Raw genomic sequence first — 18,915 nt, forward strand, 5'->3', positions numbered from 1 at the left:
GTGAGGCACACACCGCCGGGGCGATTGTAAAATGGTACGGCCACTCTAGAAAAAGTTGGCGGTTTCTTTAAAAACCAAACACGCAGTCACCACACCACACGGCGACTGCACTCCTGGACATTTCTTCCACAAAAGTGATGTGCGTTCACATGAAAACCTGTACGTAAATGCTGACAGCAGCTTATTTATAGCAAGTGGAGGCTGGGCCTTCAAGAGAGGAGTGGTCAGACGAACAGGGGTACGTCCACGCCACGGGCTACTAAACAGCAGAGGGACTGGATTACCAACACATGCAGCCACCTGGATGCATCTCCAGAGAATAATGCTGAGGGAAAAGTGGTAATCTCAAGAATTCACATACTAGATGATGCCATTTAGGTAACGTTCTGAAACTACAGAAGTACAGAAACGGTGAACGGATTAGTGATTGTTGGGGGCAGGCGGGGTGGCGGGTAAGGGCATGGCTATAAAAGGGCCCACAGAGGGCTCCCTGTGGTGATGGAAACCTCAGTCTCCTGACTGGGTCAGTGTCAGCACCCTGTGGAGACAGGATAGTTGTGCCCGCTGTGGCCCTAGCAGGAAGCTGGGAAAAGGGCGCGTGAATCCATAGGTCTCTATTATAATTCCTTACAACTGCATGTAAATCTACTATCCTCTCAAAACAAACAAATTAAACTAAAAAAAAAAAAGGCCTCATGCAGCCCAATTTGGGAGTGGGGGGGGGGGGGGTCCAGGCAAAGAGGTGTAACCCAGCTCAGGCAGTTACTGAACCCCCATCAGTAAAGCCTCCCCTCCCGGGTGAGTCCTCGAGTCTGTTGTGCATCAGCAGGGCCCCAGGGAATGCTTCAGGCCGGAGGAAGTGGGGGCAGCTCTGTGGAGGAGGCGGCGTTTGAGGGGACCTTTAAGGGCCAGGAATTGGATTCTGACAGGGACACACTGGGAGACAGGGAGACAGAGACCCCGGGAACAAGAGGAGGTGGGGGGCGGGGCAGGTAAGCGTGGCGGGTACTTCCCGGACAGTAATGAGGGGCGGGGGGAGGGAAGCAGGGAAAGGGACCAAGGTCTCAGAAAGCCGTGCTGGGTTTATCTGCAGTTCCAAAGAGAATGGGTTTCCGGTCCAGACCATCTTCCCCTTAGAGCTAGACAGACGCCGCGGCGTGGCTCACACACCTCCTTTCTCCCCTCTGGAGCCACGCCGTGTCTGGATCTGCGTCCAGCCCTCCCCGTGCCTCCGGAGGGGCTGATCCGCCGGAAGGCCCCGGGTCGCCTCCTCCCCCCACACCCTCAAGGGCAGACCTCTCCAGAGGATGGCGGCGATACCTTTTGCAGGAGCCCCGTGGTTTTCTGGTTCTCCACCCTCAGAATGTCCTGAGAGCTTCCTCTTTTTCTTCTTGGTATCTGCTTCATCTAGGAAAGTAGGAAGAGTAAACACGAGGACAAGATTTTGCATTTATGACAGCGGCTGCCATTTAATGAACGCCACGCACGGCCAGGCCCGGTGCGTCCGCCAGGAGGACCCGCTCCCCAGGCACCCAGCACCGCGGGCTTCTCCACCTCGGGGTCAGGTGAGCACACGGCGAGTGGACGGCTGCCGTCACCTGAGCCCGGGTTGGCCCGATCCCAAAGCTTACGCTCTTTGCCTTGCTGGTTCCAAACGCGAGGTCTGACGCAAATTCACTGCTTCCCTCCCGACCTTTGTACCCGAGCCCAGAGCAAACGCCAGCCACGTACCGTCCGCGTGCTTCTTTCTCTTCCCGGGCGGCGGCTGCGTCTGCTCCTCCTTGGCGTCTCTGGCTCCGTCCACCGCCCCCTTGGCCTTGCCCCCCTTGCTCTGGCTCTTCTTCCCTGCAGAGCCCGGGGCCTCCCCTCCAGCCTCCTGATCGGCCTCTTGCTCTTGCCCTGTTTTGCGCTTCTTAGGCTTCTGACCCCTTGAATTCTCCTGGTGGCCTTCTAATTTTAGTTCTTTCTTCTCTTTTTTTCTATTCTTCTGCCTTTCTTCCTTCCTTTCTCTTTTATTCTTCTTCACCTCTGCTTGCTTTTCTGGGGTGTCACTTGTGTGGGAAGCTGGAACCTTTGTGGAAAGTTCTACGCCGGGCGGGTTGGCCCCTTGCTTGAGTGGCTGTCGGTCCTGCCCCTTACTGACCGGTTCCTTATTATTAAGCAAAACCGAGAGACACATAAATACTCATTCCAGACATTCGTGCACGTCATTAGCAGGTATCTACTGAGCAAACTGTTCCAAGAAAAATGTCTACTACTTACCATTTTACTGTGACCGCCTCCCCCACCAAGAGCTAAAACGTAGCAGTAAACATATCAAATGGGAAAAAAACCTTCCCCCGAGCCCACACCCCACCCTGCATTTAATAGACATTTTCCTTCCACTGGGAAAGTGAAGAATCCTTATGTCACTTAAGCTAGACCTTTAATTTTGGCTCACTCTCCACCTTTCTGATAGAAGATGAGCACATTGGTGTGGCGGAAACCACTGGATTTATGCATCTGCAGACCTGGGTTCGAGCACCAGCTCTGTTAATTCCGAGCCGGGTGACTCAGGGCAAGTTATTTATCTGCTCCGAACCAACTTCCTCACTGATAAGATGAAAGGCAGTAGAACGAAAGTCATATGGTTCATGGGCGAATAAAATGGGAAGTTATGTCATGTGCTTAGCAGCTCACGGTGCTGAGTAAGGACGAGTAGACCGAGGATGCTTAAATAAGCCACTTCCAGGAAAGGTTCTGTCAACTCTGGAGCACTGGACCAGCACAATCTACTCACTGAGAACAGAGGAACTGCCCTTGAGGAAGGGATGTGGGACACCTGGATGGAGTGTGGACCCGCAGAGTGGGAAGCATGGGGCACAGGGAGCCACAGAAAGCTAGGGAACCACAAGCCGCACTCTACCTTATTCAAGCCAGTGCACAGATCCGACTGAGAACAACGACCCCAGCAAAATGAGTGCCACTGCCGGCTGCACTCCCTGACCCTGAATCTGTGCTGGTCTCTATGTCAGCCCCTTCTCAAGGATGACCCCAGCAATGTCCTGAGCTTCTGGTGAGTCCTAACGCGTCTGGATGGGGCTGCTTCGGGTGCGGCGGGAACCACTGGATGTCAGCGCCCAAGACCCATCTCCGTTAGTTACCAGCCAGGGGACAGACCAGTCACCTCCAGTCTCCTTCATCTGGGAGAGTAGGTCTCAAGGAGGGAGCTACTGTCCCCCAAACTGAGCCAAAACAAGGACTGGCTTTCGCTCAAGTACAGACGCTCTACAAAGGTCACGCCTCACTCAGTGCTCAACTCCGGGCTGAGAACACAGCGTCTGCGTTTCCCCAGCAGGTCAGAGACACCAGCCAGGCCAGGCGCATGGCACAAAGGCAGGCAGTGGGCTCAGAAACAAAGTCGGGAAGGAGGAAGAAGCAGCCCAAGTCACCTGACTCCTAGCCTACAATTTCCTTCCTAGCTTATGGGAAGGCACTGTTATGACCACTGAGAGCCACACACCTCAACCCGCCTTCTGCCCCGTTCAGACCAAGTCTCTAGCTGGGGCCTCCCCTCCACACCCAGGGAGAGGGATACACGCACCCCATCTGGCAGCTACTCGGTGATGGGTAGACAAACTCATTCCCCATATTCTGCTTCGTTCCAGGCTCTACTCAGAGACACCTGCACCGACCCTCTTTCCTAACAGAGCCCCTCCTCTCGCCTACCGTTTCTCCTAGGGCTTCCGCGCCCTGTCCTGCCATCAGGGCCGGGACCTGCATATGCCATCATCTGTCCCGCGCTGGAACACAGCTCTGTGAGGGCAGGACTTTGGCCTCGTTACAGCTGTGTGCGCGGGGACCAGGCACGCTGTCCTGGGGCACAGGAAACCCCCCCCCCCCCCCAGGAGCAGAGGATCCAGGGCCTCCGGCTGGATGCCCAGCACATAGTAACGGGAGGGATGAACACCAGAGGTGTGTATGGACGGGGCCACAGAGCCGTCTGCGCCACTCACACTGGGTTGTGCCGTGAAGGTCACAGGGCAGAGGCAAAACAAAAATAAGCCGTGTTTTACAGAGCTCAGTTGGCCACGGGCTGCGTACTGATTCTTCATTGACTTAATAGGTTCACAGCTTCAAAAGGGAAATCCGAAACAACTTTTTAAAAAAAAACTCTGCAGTGAACGAAATAATCCCAAATCTTTGATTCTTACTTAAAATAATGGAAATAATCCTTAAAATAATCCTTAAAAAACAGTACCACCTAAACGCTAATCAAACGACTGGTGACAGGGCGTGCTCCGGCAGCACACGTACTAGAAGACCACAGAGAAGATCGGCGGGGCCCCTGAGCAAAGGTGGCACATACATGACTGGTTATGAGATTCCAAAGGCCCAATCTGTCTGTTCTGGAAGAGCCACAACAGGATAGTTTCACCATTTATTCCAATTTGCTGCCCAAACTGTTCTCTCTATAAGTCAGTCAACTCCTGGCACGGTGAGTAGAATAAAAGATGGTCAGAAAACCCCACTGTCGGGGGCATCTGGCTGGCTCAGTTGGTGGAGCACACCACTCTTGGTCTCGGGGTCGTGGGTTCAAGCCCCACGATGGGTGTGCAGCCTACTTGGGAAGAAAACAAAACAAAAAGGGAAAACCCCATTGTTGTTTTTGAAAACTGCTACTGATTTCAGTCTACAGATGGGGTATAGGCTCCAAACAGGAGCAAGGTGCAGGTGAATTAATGGGGAAATGTTTTTAATTAACGACGTCACCTATAAGGCCACACTGTATCAGACCAAGACTCTGCATGTGCTCCACACCGAGGGGTCCCTCAGATGGAACCTGACAGGCGGCGGATGATTATGCCAGAGGGATTCCCACTCCACAGAAGGAAGGAGACAGACGCGCATCAGATGCCCACTAAGCCCGGGCACGGGGAGGGATGCTTCCAGAGCCTGGGCTGCTTTAATGCACGTATGGGGCCTTCTGTGAACCCCTCGCCTAAAGGAACCTCTAGTCACTCCCTATGTCCTCACGGTTTATTTTTCTTCCTGGCTGTGTCACTGCCTGAGCTATTTTACGGTGTTTGTTCAGGGCCCAGCACGAGATCAGTCACTAAGTCCCAAATCGGTGCATGAATTGGACTTCTTTAAGTCTTCTTTTCTTTTAAGACTGGGAAACGGGAGGCTCAGAGAGGTTAAATAAAGTGCCCAAGATCAAACGTTTGGCCAACAGCACAGCAGGGATTCAAACCAGGTCTGTCAGACGCCCCAAGTTCCTCCTTCCAGTACGTCCCACTGCCTGATTTCTAAGCAAGCCATTTCACGTTAGCCGGTACCATTATCAAACATTGGGATTAAATACCTTTCTCTGCACAATAAGGAAATCTTCTCTGCAGTGCATTCAGTTTATTCTTTCCCATAAATGAAGGCACAAAGAGGCTCTCTGAAAAAGAAGGCTGTCTTGACCTCCAAAAATAAGACATTCCCATTTCATTATTACCAATCATTTTTGCAACACTACAAATCTGAAATTAGATCTGACTTACGTTGCCAGAAGCTTCAGAAAAGATACTCCACACCTGCTCCAGAATGGACTCATTATGAACTTTTAAACTGTTCTTCATCCAGTTCTGTAAGGAACAGACACACAAAAAAACCTGACTTGTCCCGTTCTGACAGGTGTCCGCAGGCTCAGTCAGGGGAGGCCACGAGTCCCCTCCATCCAGGGAAGGCATATCCCATCCATACCTGAAATTTCGCCTTTTTCCTGGGAACGTTGTCAAAACCACTAATTTGCTCTAAAAGTTCCCTCACTTTGGGGCTCACGTTGGGTCTTTTTATTAATTCATTGATTTTCTATAAAAAGGAAGATAAAACAAGTAATAAACAACTGGCACAAGAGTTTCACGAAAGCCAGGTTAAGTGTCCTTCGATGGCTAGAGGTTTTGCAGTTCAAGGCCAGATTTTGTATTCATGTCTATGCTTACGCGTTCACCATAGTGCCGGAAGTGCTAGCCAGAGCAATTAGGCAAGAAAAAGAAATAAAGGCATCCAAGTTAGAAAGGAAGAAGGAAAACCATCTCTGTTCACAGATGATTTCATCTGACATGTAGAACACACTGAAGATTCCACTAAAGATCCCATGAGGACCAACAAATTCAGCCACCATAGGATTCAAAATCCACACTTGAAAATTCAGGTCTAGATGTCATATGCCAACAAGCTGAGAAGGAAACGGAGAAAACAATTCCATTTACAATAGCATCAAAAACAATAAAATCCTTAAAAAACTTAATCATTAAGGGGCTGAAAGACTTGTACACTGAAAACTATAAAACATTGAAAGAAATGAAAGAAGACACAAATAAACAGAAAGACATCCCATGTCTGTAGATTGGAAGACTTAATATTAAGAGGGTAATACTAACCAAAGTGACTGCTACAGATTTAAATGCAATCCCTATGAAGATCCAGTTGACATTTGGGTTTGTTTGTTCGTTTGTATAAATAGAAAACTCCATCCTAAAATTCACATAGAATCTGAGGGGACACCAAATAGCTACAACAATCATGAAAAAGAACAAAGTTGGGGGTCTCATTCTTTCTGATTTCAAAGCTAGAGTAATCAAAAAAAAGCATGGCACTGTCATAAAGATGGGCATGTCAGCCCATGCAGTGGCGAGCCCAGAAACAGACCTCGCCTATATGGGCAAATGGTTTTCAAAAAGGGTGGCAAGACCATTCCATGGGGTAAGAACAGTCTTTTCAACAAATGGTGCTGGGGCAAACGGATATCCACATGGAAGAGAATGAAGTTGAACTCTTACCTAACACTACACATAAATATTAACTCAAAATGGATCAAAGACCCAACCTTAAGATCTAAAAGCATAAAATCCTTACAAGAAAACAGAGGGGGAAGGTGTCATGACGGTGGATTTAGCAATGAGTTCTTGTTCTTGCACATGACACCAAAAGCACAAACAGCAACAGCAAAAAAGCAGGACTATATAAAAATTTAAAAAATTTTGTACATCAAAGACACTGTCAACAGTGAAGAGGCAATTCATAGAACAGGAGAAAATATTTGCAAATCGTTTATCTGATAAGGCATTAATATCCTGAATATTTAAAGAACTCCTACATCTCAACAGTGAGAAACAGACAACCTTGGGGTGCTGGGTGACTCTGTCAGTTAAGCATCCAACTTCAGCTCAGGTCATAATCTGCGGTTCATGAGTTCGAGCCCTGTGGTGAGCTCTCTGCTGTCAGCACAGAGCCCACTTCAGATCCTGTCTCCCTTGCTCTCTGCCCCTGCCCCGCTCACGCTCCCTCTCTCTCTCAAAAACAAATAGACATTAAAAAAAAAAAAAAAAAAGATTAAAAAATGGGCAAAGGGCTGGGAATAGACATTTCTCCAAAGAAGATGTACACATGGCCAATAACACATGAAAAGATACTTATCATCATTATCACTCGGGAAATGCAAATCAAAACCACCCTGTCATACCCCCTTGGACGCCTATTATCAAAAAAACCGCAAAGTGTTAGGGAGTATGAGAAGGAACCGGAACCTTGTGTGCTGCTAGCGGGAGCGTAAAATGGTGCAGCCATATGCAAAACAGGAGAGCGGTTCCTCAAAAAATTAAAAAACCCAGCAATTCCCCTTCTGGGTGCACGGCCCAAGAGAACTGAGAGCAGGGACTGCAACAGATATGTGTACATCTGTGTTCACAGCAGCATTATTCACAATAGCCAAAGGCTGAAGCTACCCAAGTGTCCACCAATACATGGACGTATAAACACAACGTGGTCCGTCCACACAACGGCGTGTTGCTCGACCTTAAGTGGGGAGGACGTTCTGACACCTGCCACAACACTGACGAACCTGGAGGACATTGTGCTCAGCGAAATAAGCCAGTCACAAAAGGAAAAACACTACATGATTTTGCGTATATGAAGTCCCTAGAGCAGTCAAATTCATAGAGGCAGAAAGCGGAATGGCAGGTTCCAGGGGCTGGGGGCGGAGGGCACATGAGGAGTCCGTGTTTAACGGGGATGGAGTTTCAGTCTGGGAAGGTGAACAAGTTCTGGCGATGGATGGCGGTGACGGTTGCACAACAGTGTGAATGTCCTCAACTGTGTACTTAAAAATGGTTAAAATGATAAACTATGTCGTGCTTAACTTGCCACTTACCACAATTTTCTAAAATCTTGGAAAAAAATATACACAAGTGATCAAAAGAATCCGACGAAAATGGATATTATCCAGACCAGGAAATTACTTGAGGACCACGACACGAAGATCTAATAAATAAGGTCTGAAGTAGCAGGAACAGAACAGGGATGAGACCTAAATTAGCGACCTTGAGAAGATGCTTATGGCAATATCATTGAAGGCAGAGGAAAAAGATAATTATTAAAGGTAAGGAAGTGACTGTACACAAGAAAAACGGTCCTCGATGAGCCAAGAGAATGAAACACAGAGCGCAGGACGGTGTCCCTGCATTAGAAAGAATTAAAGCTATATATACACAGACCTGAAGAAATGGATACAGGATACTGAGACGAGGACAGGACAAAGCTTCTCTCGGCACCCAGGCAGAAAACAAATGAAGACCATGACGCAAACGTGAACAAGGAAGAAGTGAAGCTGGCTGGGCACCCACCCGAGTGGCATGTGGGTCAGAACAGGGCGCTGGTGACAAAGTTTAGAGGCAAACGCCGTGACCCACACAAGTGGGCGATCTTTTCCCTGACCCGTCTATCCACTCCCTGTGTGTAAAACACAGAGACATCCAGAAGGATGCTCAGTTTTGGAACACTGACAGGATTCCAAAATTTGTCTTTAAAACTGAAGGCTTTAGGGATGTAAGGAAAATCCCTATGAGGATTTTTCCCTATGGGAGAACAGCCAGCACACCATATTTAGTCCTCCCCATCTGTTTACACTGTCAACTAGGGGTTCCGGGAGGAATCAGACGGCTAGCGGACCAGTGGACCCGGACAGCACCTGAAGGAGAACTCGACCCATAATACGGTGGTGCGGCCACAGAAGCCTGACAGTGTACAGCAGGGGTCAGCAAACCTTCTCTGAAAAGAGCCAGGTAATAAAGATTTTAGGCTTTGCAGACCGTCCAGTTTCTGCCCTACCTACTCAACGATGCCCCCGCAGCTCCCAGCACCAACAGACCACATGGAAACAAATGGGCGTGGCTGCATCGGGCTGTATGGCGTTTGCTGGCCCTGCTTTAGAGGGTGTCATGCAAGCCTGACGGAACTCCTACACCCAGGTACCTCAAGCTCAGGACCTAGAATGTCACCTCTTTCTGGGGAGGATTAAGATACAGTATGAACCCCAAAGGGAGGCTGACGGTCACCAGCCGATCTATCTTAGTTAAAATAAGCCGTTTTACCAGCTTCTGTGTCTGCACTGGGCTGACTCAGTCATTAGTCCTTTGTGAACGGGAAGACTTCCCCTCCCAGGAGTCTGCTAACTCGGTAAGCTAGTGAACACCAGAAAATTCACGTTTAAACTATCACCGAAAGGAGTCAACTACTACGTATCCAGTTTCCAGGAGGGTAGAGAATTTCCACAAAGATGGCATTTGTCTCTTCTTCTACCTTCCGTTCTGAATCCTTTCTCCTAACTATCCTGTGAATGGGGAGTAACATCCTGGAAGCTATACCTCTCGGTGAATTAGGGACTTTGCTGCTCTTGCCATTTTTACTGTGCATGTTTCCGTTTTCTTCAAGTAGAAAATTCCTTTTCTTCATGAAAACAACTTTGTTTTGCCCAATTCTGACGACTGGCAGATGTGACGGAGCAAAACACGGTTTGAGTGATAAAAAGCCGCACGATCACTGGAAGCAGATGAAGATGAGAAAGCTTCTGTTCCGTTTCGTAGCCAAGGGAAAGTGAGAATTCTAAAACATTTTTGCAAGAAATCTGCGGAATGTACGCATTAAAGACCAAACGCACTGCAGCCGTATTCACAGAGAAATAAAGAACTCTTTGTCAAGGCCCAGTAGCTCCGCCTCCGTCTGTCCTAAGACGCGATGTTTGTGCATCTTGTCTGCACATAGGGTGCATTTATTCTCAGGCTTCCAAAGAAAGTGGAAGAGGTCAGAAGCAGCTACCTGATGAACTAGAAAGACCTTACCTGGATCCATGCCTGCTGCTTAATATCGCCTTTGTGGGTTTTACCTTCGTAACCTTTGCCACCATACTTCTGTTCTTCACTGATGCACCTCACGTGGTTTTTGTAGTCGTCACCCCTTCAAAGCGATACAAAGTTCCACAGTCAGACTGACTCTCCAAGCGGAGGCTCCTGCTCACATGCTGTTCCTACCCTCTGCCCTCCACGTGGTTTTACTGTTTATAACCTCCGGGCAGGGCAGGCAGGGCAGGCACACTGTCTGTCTTCCAACTGTTCCACGTAGAGCCCACAGCCAAACCTTCCACCCGGTTTTAGATACAAACGTCTTAAACCAAATTGATAGGCAGTACTTTTTTTTTTCCTCATAAGTGAATATATGCAGAATACAAGAAATGAAAATAATTCTCTGCAATAGGGTGGCTTTATTTTAAATAACAAAGTCTGTATGATTTCCTGGTTATACAGTAGGCAATCAGTAATTAGTTGTACAAGAAGTTAAAAGCTAAAGTAAGATGGTGCTATCTTGTCGCTAAAAAGTTCTAGACTGCCAAGTCTCAGAACACAAAGAAACTTGATTCTGTCTCTTACAATCACTTGGAAGCCCCACGGGACCCTCGGGGAAATGTTTGGGACCAGTCTGGGGGCAAAGTCTCTCAATGAGGAAAAACCGATTTTCCCCTGTGTTATAGGTCAGGCTTCCCCCTAGGATTAGGTATGAACAAAGACTTTAGCAGTTTTCAAAAAAAATATATTTTTGAAAAAAATCACTGCTCGAGAATGAAATTAAGATGGACTGTTAGTAAATATCAATCCAAATACCACACAGGACACTGAGGCAGAGGCACCAAAAGCCACCTTTGCACCTAAACCCTGGGAAGCGGAGGGGAGACAACCGAGGACTGAGGGGAGCCACCTGCAAACAATGACCCATGACCCACCCCAAAGAGGAGAGAAGCAAGTGAAAAATCTGGCCTGTCCCCACGCCTGAAGTCCTCCCCTGTCCAGAGAGCCCTCAGCAGAAGTACCAGACACACCCGGGGGCCAGGGGCTCACTCCTACCATCACCTGTGAGCTTGTGCGGGGGACCCCGTCTCTCCTCCCTGCCCCCCACCAGTTTCTGGTTCATTAATCCAGCCCTTCGATGTGGCCAGCCCCCCAAGCCCCTGTAGCCTTACTCTGGGTGGTCACCTCTCAGGGTCTGGTAACGCTGAGTGCCACCGACGGACCACATGCTCCCCACACCCTCACCCCTCCCTCTGTCTTCTCTTCAGATTGTCCTTGGAGAGCAAATAGGCTGCAGAGCACTTTTAATTGTTTTCTTAATTTCTTTGCTCAAATGTGCCTCCATTTTTTTTTTTTTTTAAGGCCTCATGGGGCCCAGGGCTTCCCAGACTGGTCTGGGTCTTTACTACCATCTACGTGAATTAGGTAGAACTTACCAGAAATCTTTACCGCAGTCAATACAAGACAGGCACTCACAGTTTCGGCAAATGGCCACGTGCTTTTCCACTTGCACTTTCTTCACAGATTCGCCGCATGCATTGCATGTAAAAAATACCATTTTTAGCTAAATGGTTAAGTATTCTCGATCCAAGTTAGGTTTAGAACCCTGCCCGAAGAGAACATGAAAAGAAAGGAAAAATAATTATCATTGTAATCTGAAGCATTTATTCCCAATAAACAATCCTACCGCTCACTTTTCAACCATAGTTTCATGTGAAAACAGCTACAAAGAACAGAATCTAAGTTGATGAGCAACCCACATACAACTCTAAGTCAAGTCGTAATTAACAGTGATCTGTTAAGCCCAGTTACCTCACTGTGTGCCAGGCCAGTTCTGAGAGCTGTACACATAGTAATTTATTTACTCCTCATAGCAACCCCGGGAGGGAAGGCCTATTATTGTGTACAGTTTACACCGGGTATGGAAACACAGAGAGATGAAGTAACTTGCCTAAGGTCACACAGTAACGGATGAGGATTTAAATTTGGAAGGCTGGCTCCAGGGAGGAAGAGTTTTGGGGGCATTAAGCAAAACATCTTAAAATGTCTTACCATTCCTAATAATGTTAAGCTGGCTTGCCCTCCATCCCTGTGCTGTTAGGCGTGAACTGGAAATTATTCCAGATCACCAAACACAACAAAAACATAGGGGGGAATTCAGGAAGGTTTAGAAAATGGAGAAGGGGTCTAAAAATTTCTGAGAGCACAGGAAACATTCATATAAGCATTACTATGTATCCAGATGTTAAAATATGAGGATGTGCCCCTCAGTCTTAGTGGACAGGGAGTAGGGGAGGGAGGGGCCTCTTTCACGTGACTTCTTGTTGGATCAATAAACAAGTGGAACCACAGGGGCGCCTGGGTGCCTCAGTTGGTTAAGCATCCGACTTTGACTCCTGTCATGATGTCACAGTTCATGGGTTTGAGCCCTGCAATGACAGCTCAGAGCCTGGAGCCTCCTTCGGATTCTGTGTTTCCTTCTCTCTCTCTGCCCCCCCTCTCATTTGTGCTGTCTCCCTCAAAAATAAAGAAGTAAAGATTAAAAAGAAGAAGAAGGAGAAAGAGGAGAAGGAGGAGGAGAAGAAGGAGAAGGAGGAGGAGAGGAGGAGGAGGAGGAGGAGGAGAAGGAGGAGGAGGAGAAGGAGGAGGAGGAGGAGGAGGAGGAGGAGGAGGAGGAGGAGGAGGAAGAAGAGGAGGAGAAAAAGGAGGAGGAGGAGGGGGAGGGGGAGGAGGAGGGGGAGGGGAAGGAGGAGGAGGAGGGGGAGGGGGAGGAGGAGGGGGAGGAGGGGGAGGAGGAGGAGGAGGAGGAAGAAGAGGAGGAGAAAAAGGAGGAGGAGGAGGAGGGGGAGGAGGGGGAGGAGGAGGAGGAGAAGGAGGAGGAGAAGAAGGAGGAGGAGAAAAAGGAGGAGGGGGAGGGGGAGGGGGAAGAAGAGGAGGAGAAGGAGGAGAGGGAGGAGGAGGGGAGGAGGAGGGGGAGGAGGGCGAGGAGGAGGGGAAGGAGGAGGGGGAGGAGGAGAAGGAGGAGGAGGGGGAGGGGGAGGGGGAAGAAGAGGAGGAGGAGGAGGAGAAGGAGGAGAGGGAGGAGGAGGGGAGGAGGAGGGGGAGGAGGGCGAGGAGGAGGGGAAGGAGGAGGGGGAGGAGGAGAAGGAGGAGGAAGAGGGGGAGGAGGAGAAGGAGGAGGGGGAGGAGGAGGAGGGGGAGGGGGAGGAGAAGAAGAAGGGGAACCTTCTTATGGAATATGTTCTTATAGAACCTTCTTATATGTCAAGGGGTCCCAGCTGCTAGGCACTGAATTAACAGAGGGCATTCACACACCCATGTGTCCCAAGCACTGCCCCAAGATTTAGTATGTCTGTGCAAATACATAACTACCATTTATAGATTTCATGGAGAGGCTATTGTGCTTGACAAAACACAAATTCATCTGAAAGTGTTATAGGAGTCACAGTAACTTTCCACGGCTACATACTTTTTTAACCACTAGAGTTTTAGAGTGTTGGTCATTTTAGGTTACAAGTAAGTTGCACGGCAAAAATACTGACAACTATTTGACCCAGCACCTTCCTCCTCCTTATAAAGGCGAAGGTAAGGGTCAAGTAAACCAGTGTGCTTTGACTCATACAGAAATCCTTAAGCACAGATGAGCGGTTTGCATTCCCAGAGAATTCCCATGCACATAATCACTCTCTCCCCTCCACTCCCATGTTCTGGGTCACTGCCAGAGAGGTCACACATAAGGAAGGTGCAGGGTAATTCCATTCCATCCGGCCTTGAATGGAAATGTACATCCTGGCTGCACCCGGGGTTTACGAAGGCCCAGCCGTCTCTCGTGGAAGCCTCTTGCCCCGTGGGCACCGTCGGACATCAGCCTTGCCTGATACGCTACATACACACACAGGTCCCCACTCCGCGTCCCCCTCCTCAGCTTGCCATCAGTGTAGCTTGGCAAGGGAGGGCACGTGGTCAGCCACAGCCTAGCACTGAGTCCAGAGGAAACGTGGTGGTGGTTCTGGGATGGGCGGCGACCATGACCATCTTCTCATCCGTCAACCAGTCACCAGTCCTGGGGAGCTGACGTCACGTGAACCACGAGCCAGCTCCCTCCAAGCCCGGCATTCTGCACACAGCAGATGGCTCTGCTGAAACAATGCCGGGCAAGTGATGGGCCGCCCTGCCTCCCAAGGGAGAACAAAGGCTAGAACCAGAACCAACAGATTACTCAACAGTCTGCGGGGGCACCTTTGTGTAAGAACAAGAGTGAATCCTTAGTTAGTCACCAAGAAACGGGCGGCCATTGTATCCACAACGAACAAGCAGCAGTGTTAAACCAAATTATCTGCCGAAAATTTTAAAAATACTTTCATTATGAGATCCAACTATGAAAAATACCACCTCAAACTAAACCTGTGGCCTAGACCTTTCTGACTGAGTGAAGAGGTCTGTTCTGTTTCTCGATCCGGGGGGAAGAGGGGACGAGAGAAGGTTTCGGCCAGCTTTGAGATCCAACTGGGAGACTCAGTCTGAAGGTCAGGAATTAAAGGCCTGGGAAGGACAGCTGGAAACAAAAGGTATCCACTGAAAGAAGCCAGTGATGTTGACCAAAAAGACGCCAGGAATATCTGTGCAAAACGTGTCATCCCTCTGGGGATTAGCCACACACAGTGTAAACATCAATTCAGGAGAGGATTAGAATTTGCTCACGTGTCCGTTGGAAAATTACCCCGTCAACCGTTTTCATTTGGTCTTTGGTGGCAAAGGTCCACATTTTAAAATTTGTTATTTTTTTAAAAAAGAGCAGAATAGAACCCAGTCTCTCAGCGCCTCAGGATTTCTAGAACCATCGCTGCATTTTTACACTGGATCTGCAATGGGGCCCGTGCGGCCACCGGATTGTTAATGAGATAAGGTTTGTTAAGGAGCTTACCCCTCCCTTATGTAGAGCCCTGAGGACACCCCAGAGCTAGCCAAGGATCACCTTGACGATGCTTCACATCTGAACACCTTTCCTGCGTGCCGTAAACACTTGGGTGGGTCCGTACGGGGTGGGGGGTGGGGGGGGGGCTGCAAAGAACAGCAATTTCCAAACCATCCTACCTGCATGGCAGCCAGGGTGTCCCAAGTCTGCCTGCGCTTAACAATCTCAGCAGCAGTTAAGTGCCACGAACTTACAAAAAGACGCCTTCTGAAAATTCCGGCCCTCTAACTGAAGACAGCAATCACCGCAGAAGACAAAAAATTACTTTCAAACTTCACAAAACTAAATAAATGTGAAAGAAGTTTAAGTCAACTTTCAAATGGCGTTTTTGGTAAATTTGTAACATTTATACTTTGGAAATTTGGAAAGCCGGACAAGCTGCATTAAGACGTTTAGGACACCTTATCTGCAGGGCTCGGTTATTATGTATTTCAATGTTTAGCCCCAAGTGTGAAGAGATGGCTTGCTTCATGGGGGCCGGACCTAAATAAGAGTCCCTTTTTCCCTGTCTGGCTCTCCTGCGCGCTGTGCCCAAGGCCAGGTCCCAGTACAGAGATTCTCGGTGCTCTTCCTTCTAGAAATGTGGACACACGAAGAGAAGGCAGTGTTCGCGGACTGGTTGTGAGCGTGCTCGGGTTCTCACCCCGGGTAAGTCACTGTAATTCATTTCAGCAGACCTGTGGTCAATGCCAAGTATGTGTCAGCATGCGCATATACCTGGGTGCCTTCCCCAAGGGGGCCGGGCCCTGGGTGTGCTTCTGGCTGTCTGTTCCTCTCTCTGGTCAATTTACTGAGCTCTCAGCACATGCCAGAACCCAAGAGAAAGATGACAAATTACAGAATACGATCATTTCACATTTACAGCCACAACTGTACCCAACACCTCCAGAACAGGTCTGATCATACCACCACCCCAACATCTGTGACCGAAAACTGAGGCTCAGAGAGGCTAAGGGATCAGGCCAGAGACACGGGAAGCGGCAGAGGTAGCCTGAGACAAGCCCAAAGCTTCTGCCCGGCCTGTCGGACTTGTCAGCGTCTTTGGCCATTTGCTTGGCCGTTACTGGGCACATGGGACCTTGAGACCCTCATCCAAAAAGAAAGAAAAAAATCAAAGGCTCCACAAATGACCTTCCATTCTGCACCATAAGGACTCCCAGATCCTCACACACTGGGCAAGGTTACCACCGGGGTCACAGCTGAGGATGTCAGGTGCTGGAAACGGATGTGGAGTGGAGGGGTAGCAGGCAGCAACAATAAGGCACGTGGACTTGTGAGGGACTTGGGGCACCTCAGCTCCCTTATCAGGATGGTGGCCACGTTCTGTTGAATGTTCGGTAGAGTCAGGGCCAGAGAGATGAACTGGAGCCTGAGCTCGTTCAGAAAAATGAACTCACTGAAAAGTGACCTCAAGGTTTCCTAACTTCCTAGATTCTGTTCATCTATAAAATGGGTCTAATATCTATCTTGGAGCATTGTGTGAAAAATAAGATAGGAAAGATTCGTCCTTACCCAATGGTAATTTGGGTATTTGCTGTGACCTACTGATTTGCCCATCGATGCTATTACACCCAGTCCCCTCCTAAGCCCACATATCTTTAAACATGACCCTCAACCCACCCATCTATCTTCGTAAGTTCGCTTATCTCCTCTGGCTCCCCGTCCCATGGGTGCCTAGTCTACCACCCTGTTCCCTGATACAACGACCTCACATTTAGTTCTGGAATTGGGATTTGGAGTCCTTTTTTAAACCTTCCTCCCTCTACATTTTTATATTGTTTATTTTTACAAAAACTACATTCACTATTCTTAAAGCATTCTCTCACAGACCTAAACCCCATCACCACTGGGCACAGCCCACCTGGGGGCAACCACAGCACAGTTCCCCGTGAGCCCTGTGACTTCAAACAAGTCACTGTCCCCTCTGAACTTCAAGTCCTCCAATCTGTGGAACAAGGGGCCGGGAGCCCCTTCTAGAAGAATTCCAAAAAACCAAGGGTATGATGCAAAGGAAGGCTAGGGGAGCACACACTGTCTACCATCTTGCCTAGACCCCTGAACGTGGGCTGATGAGCGTTTCCATGATTCACTCTAGAAGGCAAGTACACCTATCTCCACTTAACAGATGAGCAAACTGAGGCTGGGAGAAGTGGAACCATGTCTCTTACCTCCCCACACACATCGCCAGCACCCCTCCACTGCTGTGGTAACATCTAGGGAAGCCTACCACGTGTCAGGCACCATGCTAGGCACTGGGGGACTGGGGGGTGCCGGTACAAGTCCCAAGTGAGCCCTCTGCAGGAAAGTCAGCCTTGCAAGTACACCCCACCTCATTCCCCTGTCTCCCCAGAGGTAGATGCTGCAGAAAATCCTGGCATTAACTGGTCACCTACCATGTGCCAAGCCCTGTCATAGGTGGTTAATAGGTTTGTGCTCATGTGATCCTTGCGACAGTACTAAGTTTGGTTCTCTAATACTCCCTTTTGACAGACCAAGAAACGGAGGCACCAAACGATTAGGTAACTTGCAGAAGGTCACACATCTAGTTAGCGGCAAACCCGGACTCCCAGGCAGTTACAGCGACCCCAAGACGGTGCTCTCAACCGCTATGCCCTAAGGCCTCCTCCTTAGGGACAGAGCTCCCCAGAGGGCTCAGGGAAGATAACAGCCCCGTCCCCGACCTGCAACAACGCAGAAGCCCAGTCCCGTGTGGCCCAACGTCTTGGTTTGCCCAGGGGCAGAGGACCTTTCTGTTTTAGAACCGAGAAGAATCGGTCTTCCTAAGTCCAGGACCCCATCCCCGACCCCAGAGTACGAACGAGATCTGAATGGACTGCCTCCTCCTTCCGAGGGTAAGCCCAAGGAGGGGCTCTCATGGTGGAAACGCGGGCATCAGCCACGCCGCCCCCTCCCCTGCTCACCGTCTGAGCCCCAGCCTCCTGGGCCGGACCTCTGGGCCTCCGCCCCTCACCTCTCAGCCCGAGCCCGCCAACGGTTTCAACCGGCCGCGGAGAGCACGTGGAAACGCAGCTGCCGGCCCGGCGCCGCAGCCGCCTCCCTCCAGGGCTTCCAGGGGCAGAACCCGCTTCGGGCCGCCCCGCGCGCCTGCGCGCAGCGACCACGCTCCCGGCGGAAGTGACGTCCCCGGAAGCCGGAGGCGGATCCGGCCGGCCAAGGGGGCGTTGTCGGGATGGTTCCGCGGCCGGCGGGGCCCGGCGAGCGGCGCTGAGGGCGGCGGTGGCGGCGGCCGGTGAAGAGGAGCAGGCGGGGCAGGACTCGGGTAGGTGGCCGCCGGGCCGGGAGGCAGGCCTCGGGAGGGCGTGGGGCCCCAGCGCGGTGCGGTGGGAGCGGCCCCGGCCCGGAGCCGCCGCCGCCGCCTCCGCTCCCGGGCTGAGCGAGGGTCGCGCGGGAGTTCGCCCGATCCCAGAGGCGCGGGGCCTGCGCCCCGCGTGCCGCCGCTTCGGCCCCGTGGCGCGCTCCTTGTCCCCGTCTGTCGCCCTGTAGTCGCGGGCAGGGCTGAGCGCCGCGGAGCTCCTAGCCAAGCGCGGCCTCGTTTCCACGCGGGCTGCGCGCGTGTGAAACGGGCGCGGAGACTCCGTCCCCGGTCCGGCCCGGGAGTCGGTGAACGCGCCGCGCTCAGCACGGTGCCCGCCGCTTGCTTAATGGTTCAGCCGTTCCTCTTGGGCCCTCAGCGGGGGCTGGCAGACGGGGGCGGTCATTAAGTGCTTGCCGCTTAACCGAGTGGCTACGGGGTGAACGGGGTGTACCGGGTGTGGACACGGTCATATGAGCTCC

At 50.5% G+C, this 18,915-nt stretch overlaps 2 protein-coding genes across 7 annotated transcripts in view; one reads left to right on the forward strand and one right to left on the reverse strand.

Annotated features, from left to right (window-relative positions):
* The window catches only part of LYAR (Ly1 antibody reactive), a 21,483-nt gene extending 3,228 nt beyond the window's left edge, over positions 1-18,255 (reverse strand). The window contains exons 1-7 of one of the 5 annotated variants that reach the window (XM_045474559.1): positions 18,092-18,255; positions 11,582-11,751; positions 10,146-10,260; positions 5,731-5,838; positions 5,529-5,612; positions 1,732-2,149; positions 1,321-1,407 (exon numbers count right to left, since the gene is read on the reverse strand). In XM_045474559.1, coding sequence (XP_045330515.1) covers positions 1,321-1,407; positions 1,732-2,149; positions 5,529-5,612; positions 5,731-5,838; positions 10,146-10,260; positions 11,582-11,703 — 934 coding nt within the window. In that variant the 5' untranslated portion in view covers positions 11,704-11,751; positions 18,092-18,255. Of the gene's footprint in view, positions 1-1,320; positions 1,408-1,731; positions 2,150-5,528; positions 5,613-5,730; positions 5,839-10,145; positions 10,261-11,581; positions 11,756-15,239; positions 15,398-18,041 lie in introns of those variants that run through there. The other 4 variants (XM_045474560.1, XM_045474562.1, XM_045474563.1 and 1 more) reach the window with 4 other exon arrangements.
* Positions 18,256-18,284: 29 nt separating this feature from the next.
* The window catches only part of ZBTB49 (zinc finger and BTB domain containing 49), a 28,259-nt gene continuing 27,628 nt past the window's right edge, over positions 18,285-18,915 (forward strand). For both annotated transcript variants that reach the window (XM_045474557.1, XM_045474558.1), the window contains exon 1: positions 18,285-18,400. The gene's annotated coding sequence lies outside the window, so the exon portion shown is untranslated. The remainder of the gene's footprint in view (positions 18,401-18,915) is intronic.

Source organism: Leopardus geoffroyi, chromosome B1, assembly GCF_018350155.1.
Source record: "Leopardus geoffroyi isolate Oge1 chromosome B1, O.geoffroyi_Oge1_pat1.0, whole genome shotgun sequence".
Lineage (NCBI taxonomy): Eukaryota > Metazoa > Chordata > Mammalia > Carnivora > Felidae > Leopardus > Leopardus geoffroyi.